The sequence below is a fragment of the Castor canadensis genome, chromosome 13 (genome assembly GCF_047511655.1).
Source record: "Castor canadensis chromosome 13, mCasCan1.hap1v2, whole genome shotgun sequence".
Classification (NCBI taxonomy): Eukaryota; Metazoa; Chordata; class Mammalia; order Rodentia; family Castoridae; genus Castor; species Castor canadensis.
The window spans coordinates 77,890,012-77,915,320 of NC_133398.1; the positions used below are offsets into that span (position 1 = coordinate 77,890,012).

Sequence of the window (25,309 nt, forward strand, 5' to 3'; positions counted from 1 at the left end):
TCTCTCTCTCTCTCTCTCTCTCTCTCTCTCTCTCTCTCAGTGGTACTTGTGTTTGAACTCAGAGCCAAGCATTTTACTAGGTAGGTGCTCTACCACTTGAACAACACCCACAGTCCAAGGAGACTTTACTCTTACCAGTCAATGAATGATCACAGCTGTGCTCATTCATTAAAAGACACATCTTTTTGTTATGTGACATGGCTAGAACAATTCTTCATCAAGGTTCATCATTCATATTTGATCCACCACCACCTAGGCTCTTATTCTCTCTCTCTCTCTTTTTTTTTTTTTTTTTTTTTTTGGTGGAACTGAGGCTTGAACTCAGGGCTTTGCACTTGCAATGCAGGCGCTCTATCGCTTGAGCCACACCTCCAGTCCGGCTCTGCCTCTTTCCTAATGGAATAATGCAGCATCTTTTAAGCAAGTTTCCAGTACTTGGAAAATATAAAAAATATAATATTGCTGTAAGGATAAAATCGGAAAATTCTTTTTCCTGAATGGCTTCATTTGAATTAGGAGAAAAAAATCGCTATTATGTGTTTCCAGAATTTATTAAAATGCTAATGTTTCATTCATTTTCAATAAAATTAAGGAAAAATATTAACTTTAAGTTGAAAGTGTGGTTTAAGAAACTACTATTTGGTTGTAAAATGTGTTCACAAATGAAGCACACAATATTTTCTGATTAATATGATGCACACGTTGAAAAAATTCAGTCTCTTCTACCCCCACCTACCAAAACGTTTGTTTCATTAAAGAATCTCCTATAAGCATGAAAGCTTACAATCGTTATGATGTGAGCCTGCTGTGGATCCCTGAGAGCAAACTATCCAAAGGGCAAATTCCCGTGACAGGTACAACTTTCCGTATGTGGACCGTTCCTGCAACTGTCCGCCAGGTGGCGCTGCTTCCCCATGTTGTAAATGGCTCTGATCATGATAAAAAGGTTTGGAAGTAATGGCAGGAAAATGTTTCAGAGCTCAGAGTGAACTCACTTTCAATCAAAAACTCACATGGGTTTTATATGGGACAATTCTGTAAACCCAAATAAAAGCAAGCCTCGGAAAGTTTCTTTCCCATGATACTAGAAAATCTGGGCAAATCCGAGTCAATTCCAGGATCTTTTCTGTGGCTCACACTCTACTGTTAGAATGCAAAGGTTCTACAGACTCTGCCTGGAATGGCTATTAGAAGCCTAAAATTCACAGTATAATTATAATATAGGCTTATAACTTGTAGTACAGGCTTATAATTAAGTCTACAAGTTAACTTCAGTTGTGTTTTGGCTTCCTTCTAAAGGCTAAATCTCTTGGGAAGAAATTAAAAAGAAAAAAAACACTCTTCAAAGTGACACAGGAGGAGAAAAAAATCCTTCACAGAGTCAATTACCATAAGCAACAACCTTCCAAGCCCATAACAGACTACAGGGGCCACCTGTTCCCTACAGACCCACTTACATGTATAAATGGTCTACTGTTCCTTATCTGAAACTTCTGGAATCAGAAGTGTTTTAGAATGAGTCTCTGAAATATGCAGCAAAATCAATGAATATTCATAAAAGAGATAAAAAAGGATAAATGGCTAAACATCAATTTTCACTTCTGGATCTCTTCTGGATTTCTTTGGGGCAAATGAAGAGGAAAAAAAACACTTTCAGTTTTCAATGGTATTTTAGATTAAAGAAGTAGGATAAAGGAGTGTGACTTTATGCCACTTACTTTGTGTATAGGAAGGAATTACCTAGAAATGGGCCTGGTACTAACTGTGGTATTGCCTGACAAGAACTACAGAAGATATATAAAAACAGTAAGCACCGTTGTCATGACAGTGAGTGTGATAGTCACATCATGCAATCAAGATTTGGATAAATAGATGAACTAGGAAAATGTCAAGATATGTAGACTTAGAATTTTAAGGTGAGAACCTATCCATACTTTTGCATCCTGAGTTGACATTCTTGGAAATAAGAAATATCCTACTAAGAACTACCATTCTACTTCATAGGTTAGAGAACCCAAGACTGTGACTCTAGATAATCAGTTAAGCAAAGCCTTGTTTCTCTGTTTCCCTGGACCCCTGAGCCTTCTGGAATGTCTTTCAATGAGATTGAATTCCATTCTCCATAACAGGCAGAGGAGTACAGGTCAAGTGACTACTGTCTAGGAGTTACTAGACGATTCCTAGGTCAGCAAACATAGGTTTGACAGACTACCTAAAGTCTTCCTCTATACCCTTCTTTCAAAGTATCAGTTAATCATGGAAAAAGGTCAGGAATGAGATTAGTACATTTATGTAACCACAGGACAACAGCTGACATCCTGTTGCTATCCTGTGACCTCAAAATAATACCCAGTGCTCCAGTGTATCTTCCCCTAGACCTCCATCCTTCACTCTCTTCCTTCTTCCTGCCCCATCAGTACAACTCACTTAGCCCCACGTCGCCCTCCTCCTGGTCATCTGGAGCTTGATGACAGCACAGACCTCGGAGCAGGAGGCACACATGGCTCAGCAGGATGAAAGGTGGGGGAAGCCAGGGCTTCTCATGGTAGGTCATGATGTAGCGATATCGGTTGTATTTCCACAGCTTATTAGAAATGGCTTTCATATCTAAATAAACATTGCTGTAAGTCATAGAAAGAGAGGGATAATGTTTAAATGTGGGATCCTGAAACATGAAAGATTCTTTATTTTCCAACTGCTTCACCTGACATTGCCAGCAATTAGCCAATAAAAATAGTATCTACTACATTTACAAGTCGCCTTCCACAAAAATATATGAATCACCCTTTACTATAAAATATGATAAGCAGAATAATGAGAAAAAGCAGAAATTATGATCAGAGATAAGAAAATTGAAACATTTAAAATGAATGAAGTGGAAACTGTCCTCCTGTGATTAGCACCACTAATGTGTCACTCTCTCTTCTCATATAAGAAGCTCTTTTTCAGTCATTCATTCTTCATAGTAACCAGCTTTAATATCACTTTATATCATTAACATTTTGAAGATACACTCTTAAGGCTAAATGTGAAAACTGATAGAATAATTCAGTTGAAACACCTAACTACACAAGTGGCAGAGATCAGGAGGATCATGGTTTAAAGCCAGCCTGGGCAAACAGTTCTGCGAGACCCTATCTTGAAAAAAACTTTCAAAAAAAAAAAAGAAAGAAAAAAACTTTCACAAATAAGAGCTGGTGGAGTGGCTTAAGGTGAAGGCCCTGAGTTCAAACCCCAGTACTGCCAAAAAAAAAAAAAAAAAAAAGAAGAGCTAGGATAGAGCTATAAAATTAGATTTGTTCATATATACCTGAAACTGAATAAGATCACAATAACAAGCATAAACAAAGGAAAAAGCAAGGTCAAGCCCAAAAGTCATTTTAATGTGAAAAGTTCGAGGGGACAAAGATGATCCAGAAAAAGAAAGTGAGAAGAAGGGAAAAGGAAGAAAGAATGAGATATTCTGGGAGCTGAGTGGAAATATTCAGCTACATCAAATGCCACGTTTGCATGACTCTATGTGCTACTTAATGACAATGCACGGTGTCCTCTCTTTCCACTTTGATTATGCCCTCCCTCTACTTATAATTATTTTATTGATTCCATGTTCTGCTTCCTTCCTACTAGTAGTTTCACACCCCTTTTTTAAAACCATAGTAATAAATCATGTAACACACAAAGAACCAAGGTCACATACTCAACATACACGTGCGTACATGGTAAGCGTGTTAATTAAAAGCACCTACTTGAAGAACGCAATCAACAGGTTCACCATGATGATGTACTGCATGAAGAGGTAGACAGCTTGCAGGAACGGAGTGAGAAAAGAACCCGGAGGGCAAGATGGGTTTTCTGAGCAAACTACAAAAGATTTAAAATGATAAGCGATAAGATAAATCACATCCTCCACGAACACTTAACTCATCAGTTTTGTAGAATGCTACAGACTAGACATTTTAAGACACAAATGAAAACCATATGTTTTTTTACTGTGAGTGTCTACAGTAGTTCAATTTCTGCATAATGGCAAAATCTCATATGTACCATCTATCTCGGAAGCATAGACTTCTCCATACATCATCCAGTATGGTTCAAATACAATATCTCGAGCCAGGCTCCAAGATGGAGGCTCTTGTGGTGAAAGGATGGCTTTGCGTGCCACTCCAAAACTCAACAGGATGATGGCCATCATGATCACAATGTAGAACATGTTTGCTGCCTGCAAAATAGCACAGCACAGCCAGAATTTTACCACAAATTTGAAATTCAAAACAAATCAAACACTAACAGCGATCATAATTATACTCATCGATAATGAAGACTATTTAGCTGTTGCCTGTAGACAACTGGATTTTCCTTGGTTAAACTATTTTCTTTTCTCTACAGAGTGTGTTTTCAAGTCAAAGATCTATAGAACCATAACAATGTGCTGAAAGTGTAGAATGTGTGCTTCTTTCTTTAAGCAGTAATGAAATGTGGGCACTTTTGACTAGCTAACATCTACCTTTTTACCAACTGGACTAGAAATAAGATTAGGAAAAGAAAAAAAAAAGTACATTCAAATTAGCCCAAGACTCTTTCTTCCCAGGATTATCTTTAGGAATTATTTAGAATCTGAGAATTTATCAAGCCAGTTTCTTTCCACCTACTAATAGTACTTCAACTTAAGTAATTTATTCACTGTGGCAGAGAATAAATTTCCATCAGTATTTCATCAGTTTCTCTATATTTTTTTATCACACTGCCATTACACAAGGGACCAGGAGACCCATTCTAGTGATGGCCTACTTGGGACGCTTCCTGTCCACTGTGTTTAAAAGCCACTAGACTTTCTCCATCCCTCTCATGCCCTGCCATAGGAGACCTAAGAAGCCACAACTGGCATGGCTGTGCCACAAACTGGAGGGACCTGCGTACCTGAGTGATTGCATAGAGTGTACATCAACCCTTGCTTTAGGGAGATGTGAACTTATGCAATGTCACTGAAAGTACCAGTTACTTCAGCATGGCCCATCTAATAAATGCTAATGTCACCAAGAACAGAGAAATCTTTTTTGGAAAAATATGAGGAAAGAAAAATCTGCACTTGGAGACCTGCAGGTTCTCCCCTTCTGTCATCTTCCTTTGTTTCAGTACTACTTCACTCTCCAGAACTGGTCCCTTTCCTGCCAGTGAGGATTCTAGAAGGAAAAGCCAAGGATAATCTTGATACAGTACTTTAGATGATATGTCCTAGGTACTAGTGAAAAGCCAGATGGAAAAGGCTGGCAACACTGCCCAGCAAGTTCAAATGACAGACTGGAGCCAGGTAGCCTGGCTTTTGTACACACATTGAAAAATGTACTTAACCTCCATTTCCAGGTATGTAAAATGTGGATAATATTATGTATTTCATAAGGCTGCTATGAAGATTGAATGAGTTGACCAAAGAACTTTGTACAGTACATAATCTATAGTAAGTGTAGTACGGGAGAGTGAGTGCCTGGATATCATAGACTATCAAAGGACATTTATATGGGTTCTAGAGGACATTTATATGTGCCTCTAGAAACAATTCCTAAATTGAACTATTAGATGTGAACCATGACATTAGGGAGGAACTATTAAAAGGGAGCACTTCCACGTCAAGCCAGACAGTACCCACCATTTTTGCGATCATGGTCACATATGGACCAGCGTGCTGGTTCACAGCAAAGAAGTCCATGAGCCGTGAGAACCAGAATATGATGTCGATGCAGTAGATCAGTCTTCCTGCTGTGTGCCAGGGAGGGAGACCCCAGCGAAGGCCAAAACCAACCGAAAACAGGATGATAGCCACGGTTTCCATCAGGTTCCAGTACTCACTAATCCAGACCTTCACTTTTTGAGTTAACTTCCCAGGCTCTGAAATACAGATCTAAAAGGAGAAAAGGGAATATTTAAAGAATGGGGTATAGGGCCAGGGGTGGAGCTGAGAGGTAGAGCACTTGTCTAATCCCTGCAAGGTTCCCAGTTCAATCTCCAGTACCATGAAAAAAAAGAAAAAAGATGGGGGGAGATAGAATCTAAGACTATCATCAGTATCATAATATCATCTTCCTGCATACATCAACCACTCAGTCAAAGAGCAGCCCTGCTGGGCAACCATGGCTCACGCCTGTGATCCCAGCTACTTGGGACACAGAGAGCAGGAGGATCCCAGTTTGAAGCCAGCCTGGGCAAATAGTTTGTGAGACGCGATCTGGAAAAACCCATCAAAAAAATAAGGCTGCTGGAGTGGCCCAAGGTGAAGGGCCTGAGTTCAAACACAAGTTCTGCAAAAAAGTAAATAAATAAAAAATAAAGAGCAGCCCAAATCCTACCAAGCCTCACATCACAGGGGATTCAAGGCTTAACGTATCCTCAGTAATTAATAGGATATGTTTATATCTTATAAATATATCTTAATGCCTATTAGTTAAATTTAATTAATGGTTTTGATGCTAGTCACTGGAAAACCCAACTACAATTAAAAAAAAAAACCCTACTTCTTCCAGCTTTCATTGATCCTAAGCTAAGATGGGGAAACAACAAGACATTTCGAAGCTCAACATTACAATGATTCTGCATAGCTATGATTCAATTTCATGAGGCAGAACAGAATACAAAGAATACAATTCTGAAAGTAAGGAATCCTACAGATGCTATTTAATGATTTGTTGACAAACTATTAAGAATATGATGTTGGGCAACAGGTGTTGGCGAGGATGTGGGGAAAAAGGAACCCTCTTACACTGTTGGTGGGAATGTAGACTAGTAAAACCACTCTGGAAAAAAATTTGGAGGCTACTTAAAAAGCTAGACATCGATCTACCATTTGATCCAGCAATACCACTCTTGGGGATATACCCAAAAGACTGTGACACAGGTTACTCCAGAGGCACCTGCACACCCATGTTTATTGCGGCACTATTCACAATAGCCAAGTTATGGAAACAGCCAAGATGCCCCACCACTGACGAATGGATTAAGAAAATGTGGTATCTATACACAATGGAATTCTATGCAGCCATGAAGAAGAACGAAATGTTATCATTCACTGGTAAATGGATGGAATTGGAGAACATCATTCTGAGTGAGGTTGGCCTGGCCCAAAAGACCAAAAATCGTATGTTCTCCCTCATATGCGGACATTAGATCAAGGGCAAACACAACAAGGGGATTGGACTATGAGCACATGATAAAAGCGAGAGCACACAAGGAAGGGGTGAGGATAGGTAAGACACCTAAAAACTAGCTAGCATTTGTTGCCCTTAACGCAGAGAAACTAAAGCAGATACCTTAAAGCAACTGAGGCCAATAGGAAAAGGGAAACAGGTACTAGAGAAAAGGTTAGATCAAAAAGAATTAACCTAGAAGGTAACACCCACGCACAGGAAATCAATGTGAGTCAATGCCCTGTATAGCTATCCTTATCTCAACCAGCAAAACCCCTTGTTCCTTCCTATTATTGCTTATACTCTCTCTACAACAAAATTAGAAATAAGGGCAAAATAGTTTCTGCTGGGTATTGAGGGGGGTGGAGAGGGAGGGGGCGGAGTGGGTGGTAAGGAGAGGGGGTGGGGGCAGGGGGGAGAAATGAACCAAGCCTTGTATGCACATATGAATAATAAAAGAGAAAAAAATGTGATGTTGGGGACTGGAGACATGACCCAAGCAGTAAGAGACCTGCCTAACAAGTGTGAGGCTCTAAGCTCAACGCCCCCCCCAAAAAAGAAAATGATGTTGGAACTCACTAGTATAAGAAATTAATATGAGATTAACTGAAATGTAAAACAGTAAACTATTTTCCCTGAAGCATAAAAAAATGGTAGAATTTAGATAAAGTTTTCCTCCTGGATTATTTTCTATAATCTACAAACACCACAGAGCAACTCTCAGGCAATATAGATCTAATTACTAAAAATTCACTTACTTAGTATATATGTTGGTCAAATTATCAAATTACCTCTAGGACAAAAAATACATGTAAATAAATGCATAGTGATATATACATATTGATCTCTAAAACAATATAGGTCATAATAACTACTTGTGATTGTAGTTATAACTGCACAAGAGTGTTAATCATTAATTATAAGCTAGAAATTTAATTTTTGTTTTGTTTTGTTCTATTTCATTTCTTACACTACTTATTCCAGAGGAATGTTCAGTTTCAGTTTTAAAAAGTACTTAATAGGAACTTTTAAATACCATAAATATATATCTTACATATTATGCAATTCTGGCCATTCATGTACCACTCTGTGAGATGTCACTGATAATATGGAGATATTACTAGGTGATAAAAAATCAATCCCATAAAAAAAGCTATGTCATGGAAATCAAAGTGTTGGAGAGTTTAATAACAAATAGCTGGCATCACCGATGACTCTAGGACCGATAAATGCACTGAGATGTCTGCTTCGAAGATAACTGCTTCCAATGTCCAACCACGGGGCAGAAAGTATTTAACAAGGATGAAGGGCTGAAATCGACATTTTCCCCAAATAATCTTCTTGTAGCACACAAATCAGAATCAGCATTTCCTTTTTCCCTCCTGCCCTTGGCATGTCCATTGTCATCGCCAGAGCTAAGAATACCTTTTCCAGAGGTGTGTGAAAGACAAAGGGAGGGGAAACTCACCTCCCTGACTTTCTCAATAGCATTGGTAAAGATGTAAATGATGACAAGCCATTCCTGAATGCTGGGTCGAGGCTGCAACTCCACCAACACAGTGTAAGTGAACAGTGAGAGGAACACCAAATATGCCATCTGTAAGGGGACACATATTCCCTGGACATGAGTATAAGAAATCATGGAGATGCCAAACAGGCACAGACAGAGCCAAGAAAGGACACAGGCAGGGATGACAACAGAACAATGTGAAAACATAACTCAGACCACCATCTTATTATTAACAACCTAGTGTCAAGAAAAACACAACAATCTAGTTTTCTAGTCTAGGATTTGGTGGTAAGCATGAAAATCACTGTTCTCAGATGCATGGAAGGAGACACTGTCTTGTCCTTTTGACACCTGATCAGAATTTCCACACCATGTACATTCCATTCAGGACATTGGCAGGCTGACAGCAAACCAGGGAGGAAACACATGATTCCCTCCAATAAAACAGAAAAAGGTTTCTAGTGTTTGTGTGGCAAACATACCAAATGAGCACCATCAGCAGATGTGTAATTTCAAGTACAATGAATTGTGACATTTACTATTATTTTATGCTGATTAAAATATTCTAGTTGATATGAAAATTTTGTCTAACCATGAGTCCTTATAATCAAGGACTGTTTGTGGATGTTTTTATTATCAGTACTTCAGCACTCTGCCTGATAAATGGTTCAATAAATGCTTATTTAATTATTAACCATGTATATCATACCTGCATTTCTAATCTAATTAAAGGATTAAAGCATAGTAAATACACACTCATTTACATAGTGACTAATAGCTTTATAATTTTATGCAATGTTCATATTTTCTTAAGATATATTCCAAGAAGCACAATAATAAGGCATGCACATTTCAAACCGAGATAAATATTTGCTACCTTATTCACCAGGAAGGCTTTACCAATTTACACTGCACCAGCAATGTACGAATCTTTTAAATAGCATCACAGATAACACAGATCTGTTGATCACCTTGCATCAGTAGAGAAAAAAAAATGTGGACTGTGTCCATTCTCACAAGAAACAGATTATTTTAAACTTTGTCCCTATTTTCCATATCTTTTAGAATTCTAAGTTGGTAGATCTGTCTCTAAGTCTAACTCTGTACACATAACACAGAGAATGGTTTAAACCATTTCTGACTACACTAGAATTATATTATTTACAATAGATGACATTTTGGGTAGTTGTGATGGGTATTTTTCTGCCTTGGGTGAAGAAGAGAAGCAGAAAAGAAAGTTAAGGGTAGAGCTGAGAGCATGGCTCAAGTGGTAGTACCTGTCTAGCAAGTGTAAAGCCCTGAGTTCAAATCCCTGTACTGCAAAAAAAAAAGTTAACATAAAGCCCATTAATATAAACTTCTCTTGGCCTATGGCTCAAAGTCTAGATATGTATGTAAGATCATATACACATTTGTACAACATTTATTTTATAAATAAATAAATTCCATGTGAGAGAAAATGTGTCAAAGTCTGAATATTTTTCATGACTCCTTAGGGAGCATAATTTAAATAAATTTGTTCTACCAAGTAGTCATTTTTTTACATTCTTGTTATTGGCTTCATGGTGACCAATTGATTCCTTAGCACTTACCCAGAGGTATACCTTAGGACATTAATCCATATACATAAACAGTGTCCTATGCTCAGTGTGAGCTGGAGGACAACATCTCTGTTGAACAATCTCTACTTCCCACCCCACCTTCAGTGCCTAGTACTGTGTATTAAAAAGAGTAGTGAGCTTTCAGTAAAATGTAACTGAATGGTCTGGACCTTATGTTATCTTCAGCCATACACTTTTGTTTTTTAACATACATAATGTGTGACTGCGTGAATGTGACAGAATTATAAACTAAAATAGATAAAAAGACTTGAGAAAGTAACTCAAGTTCCTCTAATTCCAAACAGGTTGAGTTTCGAATAACTATTTTAAGTCCATTTGTTCAATAATCAAAGTGACATTGTACAAGGATACAAGCAAGCACACTTCACATCTAGGTGAAATTAGGCAGCAATAAAACACTACAGGTATTGCTAGTTGAGTATGATCTTTTTCCTTTCTTTCTAATCTTAAAAATGTTATCCAAAAGTGTTTATGTTTGCTTTTTCATTACAACATTTATAGCAAGAAGCTGCTTTCATGAGGAGCACACTACATCATCTAGCACTGTGGTACCAAGACAACAATGCCTGCGCTCAGTGCTAGCACCATCTGTACTGGGGGGATCTGCATGGCTCTGTTAGCTGCACAGCGTTGCTCCTCTCCCTAAATACTGATGAGCTGGAAATGTCTAAGGAAGTCATCTTTTTTTTTTTTTTGGAGGTACTAGAATTTGAACTTGGGGTTTCACACTTGCTAAGCAGGTGATCTATCCCTTGAGCCATACTTCCTTGAAATGTCTAAGGAAAGAAACATGAAGTTACTTCAAATGCTTTGAGATTAGCATTTTCTCCAGCAGTGTGACTATAGTAGAAATTCTCAGAGCTGCTTTCAAAGTCTTTCAAATATTTCATTGCATCTTCACGAGTGATGAATCTTCATCTTTTGAAGGGAGATTTGATGTCTAGAAACAGACAAAAGTCTTTCCAATCTATGTAGTTATTCAAGATGTATATGCAATAAGTGTCTGACTAGCCAAGTAAATATTTTTATATATTAATACAATATATGTTTAGATATCTTTTTATAGTCACACTTCAAGTGTTTTAAGAATATATAAAATCTTGTCCATGAGCAATTTAAGTACAGGTAAGCACTGGAAAAATAAGTTCTATTGGGCTAGGACATGGCTCACTGCTTAGCAGCAGTGCTGTCCAAAAAGAAAGGAAGGTAGGAGAGAAGGAAGGAAGGGAGGAAAGAAGGAAGGAAGGAAGGAAGGACAGGAAGTGTGGCTCAAGTGGTAGAGCTCCTGTTTTCCAAACATGAATCTGAGTTCAAACCATAGTCCAACCAAAAAAGAAAAAAAAGAAATGAAAAAGAATAAATAAATGTGAAATGAACTACAAATGTAATGTGTAACTCATACTTTCTCTGAGCCTCTACTACTCACAATATATGTATAGTATTTGATCACACCATTCAGCTTCTAAACTTTTTATTGTCCTCTATCCATTTATAAGCATATGACATTATTGACAAAAACAAAGGCTCACAATTTCTGTCAACATGATACATTATTCTTAATAATAAAAAACTGATTCAAGATTAGAAAAGAACCCACCTACCTGCACTTAATTCTACAAACACTGCTGTCAAGTTCATTGTTCCTCAATGCACCAAATGCCTCAGTCTTGGCTGTGCCAACTCTACATACTCCAAGAAAAGGCTTGTTCACAAATTCCCAAAGGAGAAAGCTCCACTAAACTCTCCCTGTCTTTCTCCAATCCTCCCTCCTATCTACTTTGTCATCTACTCCTTTTTTTAACTTCATTTTACATTTTTATCACGTTGGCAACTCAAGCATACCCTCATCAACATTATCATGTGCTCTTAACTGTCAACTACACAGAGAGAGAGAGAGAAAATTGTAATGAGACTAACCGTGTGAAACCAAAACTTGACAATGGGAGCACTGTAGAACTCATAGACTCTCCTGGTCCAGGGAAGGCCTTTGGGCCCATTCCTTAAATCAGAGTACTGAGTGTCATCCAGTTTCTCATCAGGGCCCCTTTCCAAATCAAAGTCTTTCTGTAAAACAAACAACAATTTTGTACTAGTACAGCTCAGTAGTAGAGCTCACGCTTTGCTGGCATGAGACCCTGTGTTTGATCCCCAGCATCTCCACCAAAAGTATGACAGCAATAACAATAATAGCAACATTAATAAGCAAATAACCATTTCTTGTCAGCAGCTTAATTAAAATATTGACATACAGACACCCAAAACATGTAACAAATAACATCTTATAAAACAATCAGGCACCTAGCTTCCAAATTATAGTCATAATCTTGAAGGGAGAGGAAATAAAATGTATTATATAAATCTTTAACCAGGTAAGGAGCACAGGGTATTTCTGAAATGCAAGCTGAGTCCGCATTAGCCAAATACAAAGTAAGAGTAGTTCTAAGGATTTAAAAGAGGTCCCTTTTCCTGTTTTGTTGCATTGCCTTTAGCAGTAATTTTAGAACCTAAAGGTATTCACAAAATCTCTGTGAAATTGAAAACAGATAATACAAGTTGTTCCTTAATACAAGAGGACAACATTGATGACACACGATAGGAAAGTCAGGCACAACATTCATTTTGATTCTGGCCTTTGATGGCTTCCCCACTTATTTATAATAGAGGGTCTCTGCCTGAGTTTATGGAGGTCCTTGAACACCCAGCAACCATATGCAAGTGTTTGTGCTGTGCACACATTTTTCTAGGAAAATAATTAATTCTTTCGTCAGTAACTTAACAGTTATGTGGCAGCCCAAAGAAGTTAACCCTTTAAGGTAGTGAGCACTGAGTATCTGGATGGTACAGGGGTTGCCTAAATGTGACTACACCAATGCCCAAATAAGACATGCTTTCAGAAGTGGGAAGACAAAAAGAAAAAGAAAAAAAAAAAACAATTTGTTGTCTGGCTACCTTTGAGAAAGGGGATGTAGAGTAGTAAAGGAAGCAAAAGAGTTCTCACCTTACTTTTTTCTTTGAGATTTTAATTTTTATTGGAAAATGAATTCATTTCATAATTTTTGAAGTAATATTAAAAGAAAAGAAAGAAATATTCTCTGCTGTCTCTCAAACTAGACATTCCCTCTCTAGTGTCAGACCTTCAAGATTTGCAAGATTTTTCAAACCAAGGAATGAATCAAATGTTGGCTAGATCATTTATATAACTGCAGAAAAATGTGACTTTCGAGGCTTTGGGCATCTAGATTGGTTATCTCCAGTACTAGATTGATTGTTCAATTGACTTCACTTTGTGCAGAGAGGTCAAGGTCTAACTTAGAGATGCTGGAACAGACCTCATTCCTAACAGGTTTGAACCAGCTAGAGCTAAAATGGATTAAAACCAACTAGAAAAGTCATCATTTACTGAGACTTTAATGACGTCAATACCACTTCAGAAAAATCCCAGAAATCAAATTCAGCAATAACCTTGTTATTATATAACCGCTCTTTCTGGTTTTTTTCTAAGTGTTTCATTAGGTCTCAATTACACTTGACAGTTTGGGAATAGATTCTAAAATATACAGGCTAGAAAGTGCTAACTGAGATACTGAGTTGAATTCCAAGACAGCTGCCATAATAACGACAATGTGCAAATATAAATTCAAATTTAGGGCTTTTACCTTTTCCTCAGAAGAAGGTAAAAACAAAAATACTTCAAGCTGCTACCTTTTATTCCATTCATCCATGTCTTGCTCTCTCTCTCTCTCTCTCTCTCTCTCTCTCTCCCCATTTCTCCCTCTCCCTCCTTCCTCTCCCCTCTCCTCTCCTTTTTTTCCTCTCTTTATTTCTAACAGTAATCTGATACCAACAGGTGCACAGAATAAAACTATAACTACAAAGATCAACTCTGATGCTCTGATAGATTTTATTATTGAACTTTCTTCATATTTTTCACTATAATTCAGCAGCATGTCTAAGAATGAGCTCATCTCTCCCTGTCCAAACCTGCTCCTTTTCCAATTCTCCCCATGTCCTTTCAAGATGGCCTTGTTGACCCATCACCCTCTCAGCCATATTCACTACCTCCTTTTCACCCATGTTCAATAGACTCTTCATTGAAAATCTATCTTTTCCTCTCCATTACTGTCCCTGGCTAATGGCTGTGTCACTCTTCACGTAGATGCTCACCTTGGCTTATGCTCTCTCCACTGCCAGTCTCTTCTTACATAACCTTCCTATGCACTGGAGGTAGAATAATTTTCTTAGGAGTCAGATCATCTTACAACTCTGGCATACACATTTACTGGTTCTCCAGTGAATACAACAGAATAATATTCCTATTCCTCCATAGGGTAAACAAGTGTCTCCACAATCTAGCCTCAATCTACTTCTCCAGCCATGCCTTTCAATGCCCCTGGCTTATCCACTGCCCTCCATAACCTGGATCCCAGCCAAACCATCTCACTTGTGAAGCTTTGCCTATTCCTGATTATTTCACGCTTCCATGCCCCTACTTAGGGTCTTCCTTCTCAGTGAAATTCTGTTTTCCTTCTCCACACCTTCAAGTCACAGCTTAAACACCACCTCCATCATGAAGCTGTCACCAGGTCCCTAAACCTCACCCCTACTGAGAAGAGCCCTCTTCTTCCACTGCTTAGCCTTCCCGCACCTTCCTATAACTTGCTCCCAAGACACCTCATACTATAGAGGCTACACTTTCAACATATCAGTAGCTGAAAGACTTAAACTTAGCTTGACAAAATCATTTTGCCTGTGGAAAGTAACTTTCCACCAGGACTCTAGCTTGGCATGGTGGTGTGCACTAGTAGTCCCAGCTACTCCAGAGGCTGAGGCAGGAGGCTCACTTGAGCACAGGAGCTCAAAGTCAGCCTGGGCAACACAGCAATGCCACATCACAGATAAATAAATAAATAAAGGATCAGGTTGTTTTATAAAATCTCATGGAGCAAATTTTTTCCTGCGGTAGCAAGATTTTCATCTCCTCAAGGACAACAGCCTTCCTTCTCCTATTGCCAAAAAGTACCTTCGTTATAGTTACATTTATTATCACAAAGACACTCTAAAAGAGCATTTATGTTTCACCTGCCTCTAGTTTTCTCCCACAATATGTAATGAAAATTATGTTCCTCAACCAATCACATGTACTTACTATTATGAAATCTTACACATCCCACCAAAATGCCACCTCCTCCCTCTTCCCCTTGCCTAGCACAATTCTAAACACAACTCATCTCACTAATAATTATTGCTTAATTTGAATTCAAATACTAAAGAAAATTAATACAATGATTATAAGTATTATAATAAATGTTATAATCTGCCACTCAGAACAGATTCAAAATACTTTTCCAATAAATGTTTTAAATTAATAATGGTGAGGTGTCATGGATATTCTGTCTGATGATAAGCCCATTGTGGCAGATGCCACACCTCCCTTAATTAATGGCAGTGTCCCTAGACCTTCTATCTTGCCTAGCACGTGCAAAGAGGTGATTAAATAGTCATTGAATTAATAAACTGATATGACTACATCCAAACCACCTTAGTGAGAAATTGCAATAGCAGGACCACTATATAACAGCTAAAATACAATCTTCCAGGGAATGGTGAGAAATTATTTTATTTTTTAATGTTACTGGCATCCTTAATTGCCATTCAAAGAAACAATTCTCTGAGTCTCCTCTTTGAAAATGATTGTTTAGCAGAATGTTCCACCTATCTACTGTTCCTCACCATTCTATGAAACCTGTGAGAGTCAAAAGTGAACTTACATCCACTTGCAAACTACTGTTTACTACAACCGCTAAGATTTATACAATTGCTTATAAAGGCTGATAAATAAATACCTTTCCAGATAAATACCTTTCTTAATTGTTCACTTCAACAAGCAAACTAAACTTAAGGTGACAATTAAATAGGCATAAGTCCAAACAGAATATCTCCATCTAAGGATTGCATTCTATCTCTAAAGGCATTAGGTCAATGCTATATTTCTTCCCTTTCCTTAAAAATTTTTGAAGTGGTCCAAACTTAGCGAAGGTATCATCTAGCCAGTACAGCTACATATGTGACCACCTCACTAGCCCAGGTTTGTAAGAGATGACTTCTCACACATTGCACACAATTTAGAATGTACCTTGCCCTCCTAAATTCTGAAAACCCCAAATGGAATTATCAGGTAGAAGGGAAGGAAAGGAGGGAGGGAGGGAGGGATGGAAGGCATAGGGAGTGGGGAAAGAGAGAGGACAAATATCCTAACAGGAGTGATAATTAAAATATTTAACAATTGATCAGGCAACAGCATCAACCAATCAGAATGGATGTTAAACCAATCACCAATAGATTTCAACCATAAAGCACTAATTACAATTACTTTTCACTTAGTATTTACCAAATATGCCTTTAAATATTATCATAAATACTCCATGAACACAAAAGTACATCAGACAAGATACTAAAGATGCTTCATTCAAGAACAAGTACCAGAGAAGAAGTTTACTACACTTCACAGTAAATGACAGTTCTGTAAGCCATGATCCAAGTGGGGACATAAAAGGTATGATCTCAGGACACATCACTGGAATGAAATAGTGCAATAGAAATTTTTGTTTAACAGATTATTGGAGCCACTCATGGTGTCACATGCCTGTCATCGCAGCACTCAGGAAGCTGAGGTAGGAGGATCTTGTATTTGAGGCCATGCTGGGTTACAAAGTGAGAGCTTATCTCATAAAACAAACAAAAAAAACTGTACAAATACATTTTATAGGTGTGTATGTTAATGTACAGTCGATACCATGAAAATTCAACTTCTATGATATTACACTAACCACACAACCACTTCCTTTGGTGTTGTTAAGGTTCTGGTCACTGTAATACCACGTGAACTGGAAATCCTGGGACTGGGGAACATGAGACATCTCAGCTTTGCTTTTAAATTCCAACGTCAAAATGGTGGGTGGTACAAGAATACTTAGGATGATCTGTAGAGGAAAACAGGATAGAAGAAAGAGTAGAGGATGCACAAGATCACTATCCAAATAACAAAACTAACAATTTAAGCAAATATAAAATGCCAGATCCATTCCCAATTCATGTTTATACAGATATTGTTGACTTAGCAATTTCAGTTCTATAAGTGTCTCCCTCAGAAACACTCCTGAGTACAAGCATATGCTGGTATTTTCAACAGTGAAAAAACTAGTGACAATTTAAATGTTTGTCCATACACAGGCACATACAATGGAGTAACCTAGTCTTGGAATGGTATGTACCCACTAAAAAGACAAATGCAATCCTGAATATAATGAAAAGGCATCCTTGCAGTACTGTTAGGTGAAGAAAAAAAAAAAAGCAAACCATGCACCAATCTATGTAGTGATTCCATTTTGTCAAAAAAAAATAAAATTTAGCTGGGTGCCACTGGCTCACGCCTGTAATCCTAGCTACATGGGAAGCTCAGATTGGGGGGATCGAATCGAGGCCAGCCTGGGCAAATACTTCATGAGACCTCATCTCCAAAATAACCAGAACAAATGGACTGGAGGTATGGTTCAAGTGGCACAGTTGCTTTGCAAGCACTAAGTCCTGAGTTCAAATTCCTGTCACACCAATAAATAAATAAAATTTAAATATATATGCATTTACACATGTATATTCAAAAGTTTAAAAATATGTATACCACACTGTTGTTATTTACCCCAAGGGCACCAGGACAAGTAGTAAGGAGTATTGCTTTTTGATGAATACATTATTTTAATAATTTTTAAAGCCATTAAATGTATATTACTATATATAATGCATTATAATTTATTCATATTATAAAATTAAGATTATATAACCACCAGGTTAGTTCTATTTTCCATTTTAAACAAATACTTTCTCTGCCAGTAAGACCCAAGAAAGGGATAGATGCCAACATTCATAATTTTTTCATTATATTGCTATCATCTGTGAATTGTTAACAGAACTTCTATGTCCAACGTATATTGTCTGTCAAGGTGAAATGAGTTTAAAAGATTTACTAAATGCTGTGAAAACCAACTTGATAAATGCTATCTCTTTCAAACTTAAATTAAGCCTCAGTATCTGACTAGCCACCATTCAAGATTAAATAAGATAATGTCACATCCTTGTCAACCTTCATCTTTTTTTCATGTTGAAATGACTTTTCATCATTTTGTTTTAAAGTTTGATCTATGAAAACTCTGGAGTTTCTCTAGTTCTAACACAACTTTGAGGGTTTGTTTTCTTTTTTAATCTAGAACCCAAAATAAGAGATCCCTACAAGGTCTGGAAAAATCACTTACCACAGTTACCACTAAGTAGTTCCACTTCCTAAAGAGGCCTCACCTTCTATTGCCTCTACTGCAGAACAACTGGCATGTGAAACAGCATTCAATGATGTCAGTATCAATAATATCAATATCCATTTCCAAGGGTTAGGTTGGAGTCAATGGTATACTAAAATCATTTAAATAAGTTTTCCAGCCAGCATAACTCTATATGTCCTGCAATCTCATCACACTTGGAATTACTCCAACAAGGACATCTTACAATCAGTTGTGAAGACTCACAAGACAAGCATTCGTGGTTTGGGGTTAACATATTGGGGAACTATGATTTACTGCTGTTCAGAGACTTTAGGTAGCTGACTTAGTCTTCTTAAACAACTCACTTTTTGGGGGAAATTTTTTCAGTCTTCACTTAAGTCTTCCTATTTATCTATCTATCCTTGGTATGAAGTATATGAAGAACAAGAATTTAAGTACTCAGTAATAAGGATTTCTAGCAAACTAAAGCATGTATAGGACACAACCAGGGGGTAAATTATTTCTCAAACTCTTAGCTAGCTATATGCTAGCTCTCTCCTTGAAAGCTTAAACAAAGTTATTGCTAGAGCTGGGTTAACTGGAGATAGACACATTCGTGTTTCCTACTTTATCATCTCTAGTGTGAAATCAGAGTAGATCGAAGAAGAACTTCTCAAAACAGTTGATCTTCCTGTAACAGGTACTTAGAAACTGCTTTTGCTATTTAAAAAAAAAACAAAAACAAAAACCCACTGACTCCTCACTTGGACCTGCAAATATCTGAAAGGTAACTAAAACAGGATATAAACTCAGCATCTCTATCTCCATCTGTGTCCTTTGTTCTGAGCCATTCTCTTCTGGTCACCCTGTAGCAATCTTGGAATCCAGAAGGGACAGAACTGATAGACAAACATCCTGCGATAGGAGACAAAGCTAAGCTACTCCCTTCTAGGCAGCAATGACTTTCTTATTGTAAAAGAAAGACCAATCCTGAGATAATGAGTAACCAGCTATACCTCTGACCACCAGATCATACCTGTGACCAGACTGTTTGATAATTACACAGACTCACACCCCGAACCCAGTTCCTCTTCTGTTTAAACCTAAAGCTCACTTCTGTACCACAAAAACTGGCTGAAGTACTTACTTTGCCTCTTCCTATGGCACACTGGTGCCGCCTTGGTAAGTGTCCTTTCTCTGTCCTTCATCACTAGTATTTTCTTTATTGGGTGTGTTGAAATGAGTGACCAGAGCTAACATGTGGAACCCCCAGAGTTGGGCCTCTGGCCCTGAACTCCCAGCTACATTTCTCTGATATTTTGCTAAAGAAGACTCTACATGCAATAATTTTTGACTGATGTTTCTCTTATTTCTGTAATCTCATAGATAGAAATTAAAATGTACAAACTCTTCTAGATATTTTATATCTTACTTTTTTTTTGAGTTTTCCAAAAATGCATATACGGTTTAGAATAGTCAGTCTGTTTGGGATGCACCATATTTTTAGGAACTATAGGAAGGATAAAATTAAAATACAAAATAGGGTCTTATGTAGCTCTTAACATTCACGTCTTATCCCCTTCTGTTCAGTTTCATAAGAATAGGAACTTTTTACGTTTGACCACAACCTAAAACTTGAAGCTTAGGTCCCATGTCAAAAGTTAAAATTTCTTAGCAGTTAACTAAATTACTCTTGATAATTTAAGATCAGACTGAGAATTTAGAGATGGTAGTGGTGTGAACAGATGTGTTTCAGGGCATTAGATGAACTAGATGGACACAACAATAGTGCCAATTTTACTTAGTTTATTATCTGTTAATACATCTGTATTTTTCAGTGCTAAAGTTCAAACCCAGGGCCTTAGGCATGCTAGTCAAGTGCTCTAGCAAAAAGCTATACACCCAGCCCTTGTTAATATTCTTAAACTGAGAAAAAAATGACTAAAAAGTCTCATTTACTTTTGCTAGAATTATCAGAAGCAATGGCATTAAACAATAGTGAAATTTTGCAAAGTTTATGCATGCTCTTAACTTCTAACCACCTTACAGGAGCATGACTTTGTGGTGGACAGGGCAGATATAATTATCCCCACTTTTGAAAAGTCACTGTGACAGTGGTAAATAAGGCAGTTCTCAGAGATTCTTCTGGGAAGACCCTAGTTACCTGTAAGAAGATGTTGACTGGTTTTCCTGAGAATACCCTTCTGGAAGAAACAAAAACAGGGACCAGAAAGAGTCCAGACCTTCTAAACTAATATTAAACCCCATATGGCAAGTGAATGTACCTTCAGCCAAGAGTTTTTCCTCATTTTCAGGCGCCCCATCCACATGTCTGTCAGCAGCATTTGGGTACAAGAATGCGACACAAAGGGGCGCAGCCCTCCAGACACGGCCAGTTTCAGGCAGGTAGAATTGCTCCAGTTCTTGAGTTCATATGTCAGCAGCTTCATGGCCATTGGCTCATTCTGCTTGAACGCCTTCTCCAACACATCCAGGGCCAGCTGGCCAAACTGTCTAATGACATAGTGATGGACAGAGAACACAAAGGCAGGTGAGAGCCCCAGAGATGTTCTAAAACATTGGGTATGATACTCAGTAACCACCAGCTAATTAGCCTGTATAGCAAAAACAAAATAAGGCTATATTATACATAACACAGTTTGATTATAAACAATCCAATAAATTATAAATAATCTCAGTTTGTAGAAGCTGAAGGGATGGCTACTCAGGAAGGGAATTTTTCTCCCTATTCTGAGGGAACAGAAGAACAAAAAGATGCTTACCTTGCAGCATACAGAATTTAGTTTATACTTGAACTGTGCATGGGAGAAGCCACTCCTCACTATGCAACACACTACAGAGAGCTGGGTGTGGGTCTCTAGCATTTAATAGCACTGTTCAAAACTAAACTAGTGACAAGAACATTGTGGAATCACTTTTTTATTTTAAAGATTTGACAAAATACCTAAATGACTTATGTAAGAAGCTAGACCTGAAAACACCCTCAAGGAAATTTCCAGGAGGTGATTTGCTCTGAAAAAGATGTCATCCTTTGGGATTTTAAATTCAGATTATAAATTAGTCTCCTTTCTGTCCTCACTAGTATAACAGTTTAGCAATCACAAAAAATTCCTAGCTTTTCTATCTTCTACCATTACTCTGCATGTTTAATGCAATACATCCATTTGTTTTCCAAACTTGAGAGATACTAAAGGTAAACAAGAAGCCTTAATTTAACTTAGCATCATAGACTTTGGGAGTCCAGAGGGACTCTCAACCTCATTCATTTAAAAATCATTAACTATATATACCTTTGAAGCTGAATTCTAGAAGTCTAGTCAACTAACTTGCCCAATTAGTAAGCAGCTGGACTTGGGGCCCAGATCTCCTGACCTGAAGGCCACCTCTCTTTCCTCTAGTCCACAAAGCTCCTTAAAAACCCAAAGAAAGTGGATGTGGTAGAACAAACCTATTTTCCCAGCACTCTGGAGGATGAGGCAGAATGATCACTACAAGCTTGGAGCCAACCTGGGCTACATAGTAAGACCCTGCCTCAAAAAAAAAAAAATCCAGGAGAACTATAGGCCAATCTCCTTAATGAACATTGACGCAAAAATCCTCAATAAAATAATGGCAAACCGAATTCAACAACACATCAAAAAGATCATTCACCACAACCAAGTAGGCTCATCCCAAGAATGCAGGGGTGGTTCAACATACAAAAATCAATAAACATAATAAACCACATTAACAGTAGCAAAGACAAAAAACCACTTGATCATCTCAGTAAATGCAGAAAAAGGCTTTGATAAGATCCAACACCATTTCATGACAAAAGCTCTAAGAAAACCAGAAATAGAAGGAAAGTACCTCAACATTATAAAAGGTATATATGACAAACCTAAGCCAGCATTATACTTAAATGGAGAAAAACTGAAACCATTCCTCTAAAATCAGGAACCAGACAAGGATGCCCACTATCTCCACTCTTATTCAGCATAATACTGGAATTCCTAGTCAGCAAATAGGTAAAGAAACTGTCAAAATATCCTTATTTTCAGATGACATGATCCTATAACTTAAAGACCCAAAAAACTCTACTCAAAAGCTCCTAGACACCATCAATAGCTATGGCAAGGTAGCAGGATATAAAATCAACATAGAAAAATCATTAGCATTTCTATACACTAATAATGAACAAACTGAGAAAGAATATATGAAAACAATTCCATTTTCAATAGCCTCAAAAAAAAATCAAATACCTAGGTGTAAACCTAACAAAGGATGTGAACGACCTTTACAAGGAAAACTATAAACTTCTGAAGAAAGAGATTGAGGAAGACTATAGAAAGTGGAGAGATCTCCCATGCTCATGGATTGGTAGAATCAACATAGTAAAAATGTCGATACTCCCAAAAGTAATCTACATGTTTAATGCAATTCCCATCAAAATTCCAATGACATTCATTAAAGAGATCGAAAAACCTACTGTGAAATTTATATGGAAACACAGGAAGCACAAATAGGCAAGGCAATACTCAGTCAAAAGAACAATGCTGGAGGTATCACAATACCCGACTTCAAACTATATTACAAAGCAATAGCAATAAAAACAGTATGGTACTGGCACAAAAACAGACATGAAGACCAGTGGAACAGAATAGAGGACCCAGATATGAAGCCACACAACTATAACCAACTTGTCTTTGACAAAGGCACTAAAAATACATGATGGAGAAAAGACAGCCTCTTCAACAAAAACTGCTGGGAAAACTGGTTAGCAGTCTGCAAAAAGCTGAAACTAGATCCATGTATATCACCCTATACCAATATTAACTCAAAATGGATCAAGGATCTTAATATCAGACCCCAAACTCTAAAGTTGATACAGGAAAGAGTAAGAAATACTCTGGAATTAGTAGGTATAGGTAAGAACTTTCTCAATGGAACCCCAGCAGCACAGCAACTAAGAGATAGCATAGTTAAATGGGACTGCATAAAACTAAAAAGCTTCTGCTCAAGAAAAGAAATGGTCTCTAAACTGAAGAGAACACCCACAGAGTGGGAGAAAATATTTGCCAACTATACATCAGACAAAGGACTGATAACCAGAATATACAGGGAACTTTAAAAACTAAATTCTCCCAAAACTAATGAATCAATAAAGAAATGGGCACGTGAACTAAACAGAACTTTCTCAAAAGAAGAAATTCAAATGGTCAGAAAACACATGAAAAAATGCTCACCATCTCTAGCAATAAAGGAAATGCAAATTAAAACCACGCTAAGATTCCACGTCACCCCTGTTAGAATAGCCATCATCAGCAACACCACCAACAACAGATGTTGGCGAGGATGTGGGGAAAAAGGAACCCTCTTACACTGTTGGTGGGAATGTAGACTAGTACAACCACTCTGGAAAAAAATTTGGAGGCTACTTAAAAAGCTGGACATCGATCTACCATTTGATCCAGCAATACCACTCTTGGAGATATACCCAAAAGACTGTTACTCCAGAGGCACCTGCACATCCATGCTTATTGCGGCACTATTCACAATAGCCAAGTTATGGAAACAGCCAAGATGCCCCAGCACTGACGAATGGATTAAGAAAATGTGGTATCTACACTCAATGGAATTCTATGCAGCCATGAAGAAGAACGAAATGTTATCATTCGCTGGTAAATGGATGGAATTGGAGAACATCATTCTGAGTGAGGTTAGCCTGGCCCAAAAGACCAAAAATCGTATGTTCTCCCTCATATGTGGACATTAGATCAAGGGCAAACACAACAAGGGGATTGGACTATGAGCACATGATAAAAGCGAGAGCACACAAGGGAGGGGTGAGGATAGGTAAGACACCTAAAAAACTAGCTAGCATTTGTTGCCCTTAACTCAGAGAAACTAAAGCAGATACCTTAAAAGCAACTGAGGCCAATAGGAAAAGGGAAACAGGTACTAGAGAAAAGGTTAGATCAAAAAGAATTAACCTAGAAGGTAACACCCACACACAGGAAATTAATGTGAGTCAATGCCCTGTATAGCTATCCTTATCTCAACCAGCAAAAACCCTTTTCCTTTCTCTTATTGCTTATACTCTCTCTACAACAAAATTAGAAATAAGGGCAAAATAGTTTCTGCTGGGTATTGGGGGGGGGAGAGGTAGGGAGCGGAGTGGGTGGTAAGGGAGGGGGTGGGGGCAGGGGGGAGAAATGAACCAAGCCTTGTATGCACATATGAATAATAAAAGAAAAATGAAAAAAAAAAAAGAAAAGAAATGTTCTCTAAACTGAAGAGAACACCCACAGAGTGGAAGAAAATATTTGCCAGCTGCACATCAGACAAAGGACTAATAACCAGAATATATAGGGAACTTAAAAAACTAAATTCTCCTAAAATTAATGAACCAATAAGGAAATGGGCAAGTGAACTAAACAGAAATTTCTCAAAAGAAGAAATTCAAATGGCCAAAAAACACATGAAAAAATGCTCACCATCTCTAGCAATAAAGGAAATGCAAATTAAAACCACACTAAGATTCCACCTCACCTCTGTTAGAACAGCCATCATTAGTAACACCACTAACAGGTGTTGGCAAGGATGCAGGGAAAAAGGAGCCCTCTTACACTGTTGGTGGGAATGTAAACTAGTACAACCACTCTGGAAAAAAATTTGGAGGCTACTTAAAAA

General features: G+C 37.8%; 1 protein-coding gene across 13 annotated transcripts in view; it reads right to left on the bottom strand.

The window, feature by feature from the left end:
* Positions 1-25,309, bottom strand: part of Trpm6 (transient receptor potential cation channel subfamily M member 6) — a 138,172-nt gene that overhangs the window by 44,903 nt on the left and 67,960 nt on the right. For all 13 annotated transcript variants that reach the window (XM_074052056.1, XM_074052054.1, XM_074052053.1 and 10 more), the window contains 8 exons: positions 20,902-21,130; positions 17,135-17,287; positions 12,225-12,371; positions 8,644-8,772; positions 5,645-5,896; positions 4,045-4,219; positions 3,747-3,861; positions 2,428-2,621 (listed from right to left, as the gene is read on the bottom strand). In XM_074052056.1, coding sequence (XP_073908157.1) covers positions 2,428-2,621; positions 3,747-3,861; positions 4,045-4,219; positions 5,645-5,896; positions 8,644-8,772; positions 12,225-12,371; positions 17,135-17,287; positions 20,902-21,130 — 1,394 coding nt within the window. The remainder of the gene's footprint in view (positions 1-2,427; positions 2,622-3,746; positions 3,862-4,044; positions 4,220-5,644; positions 5,897-8,643; positions 8,773-12,224; positions 12,372-17,134; positions 17,288-20,901; positions 21,131-25,309) is intronic.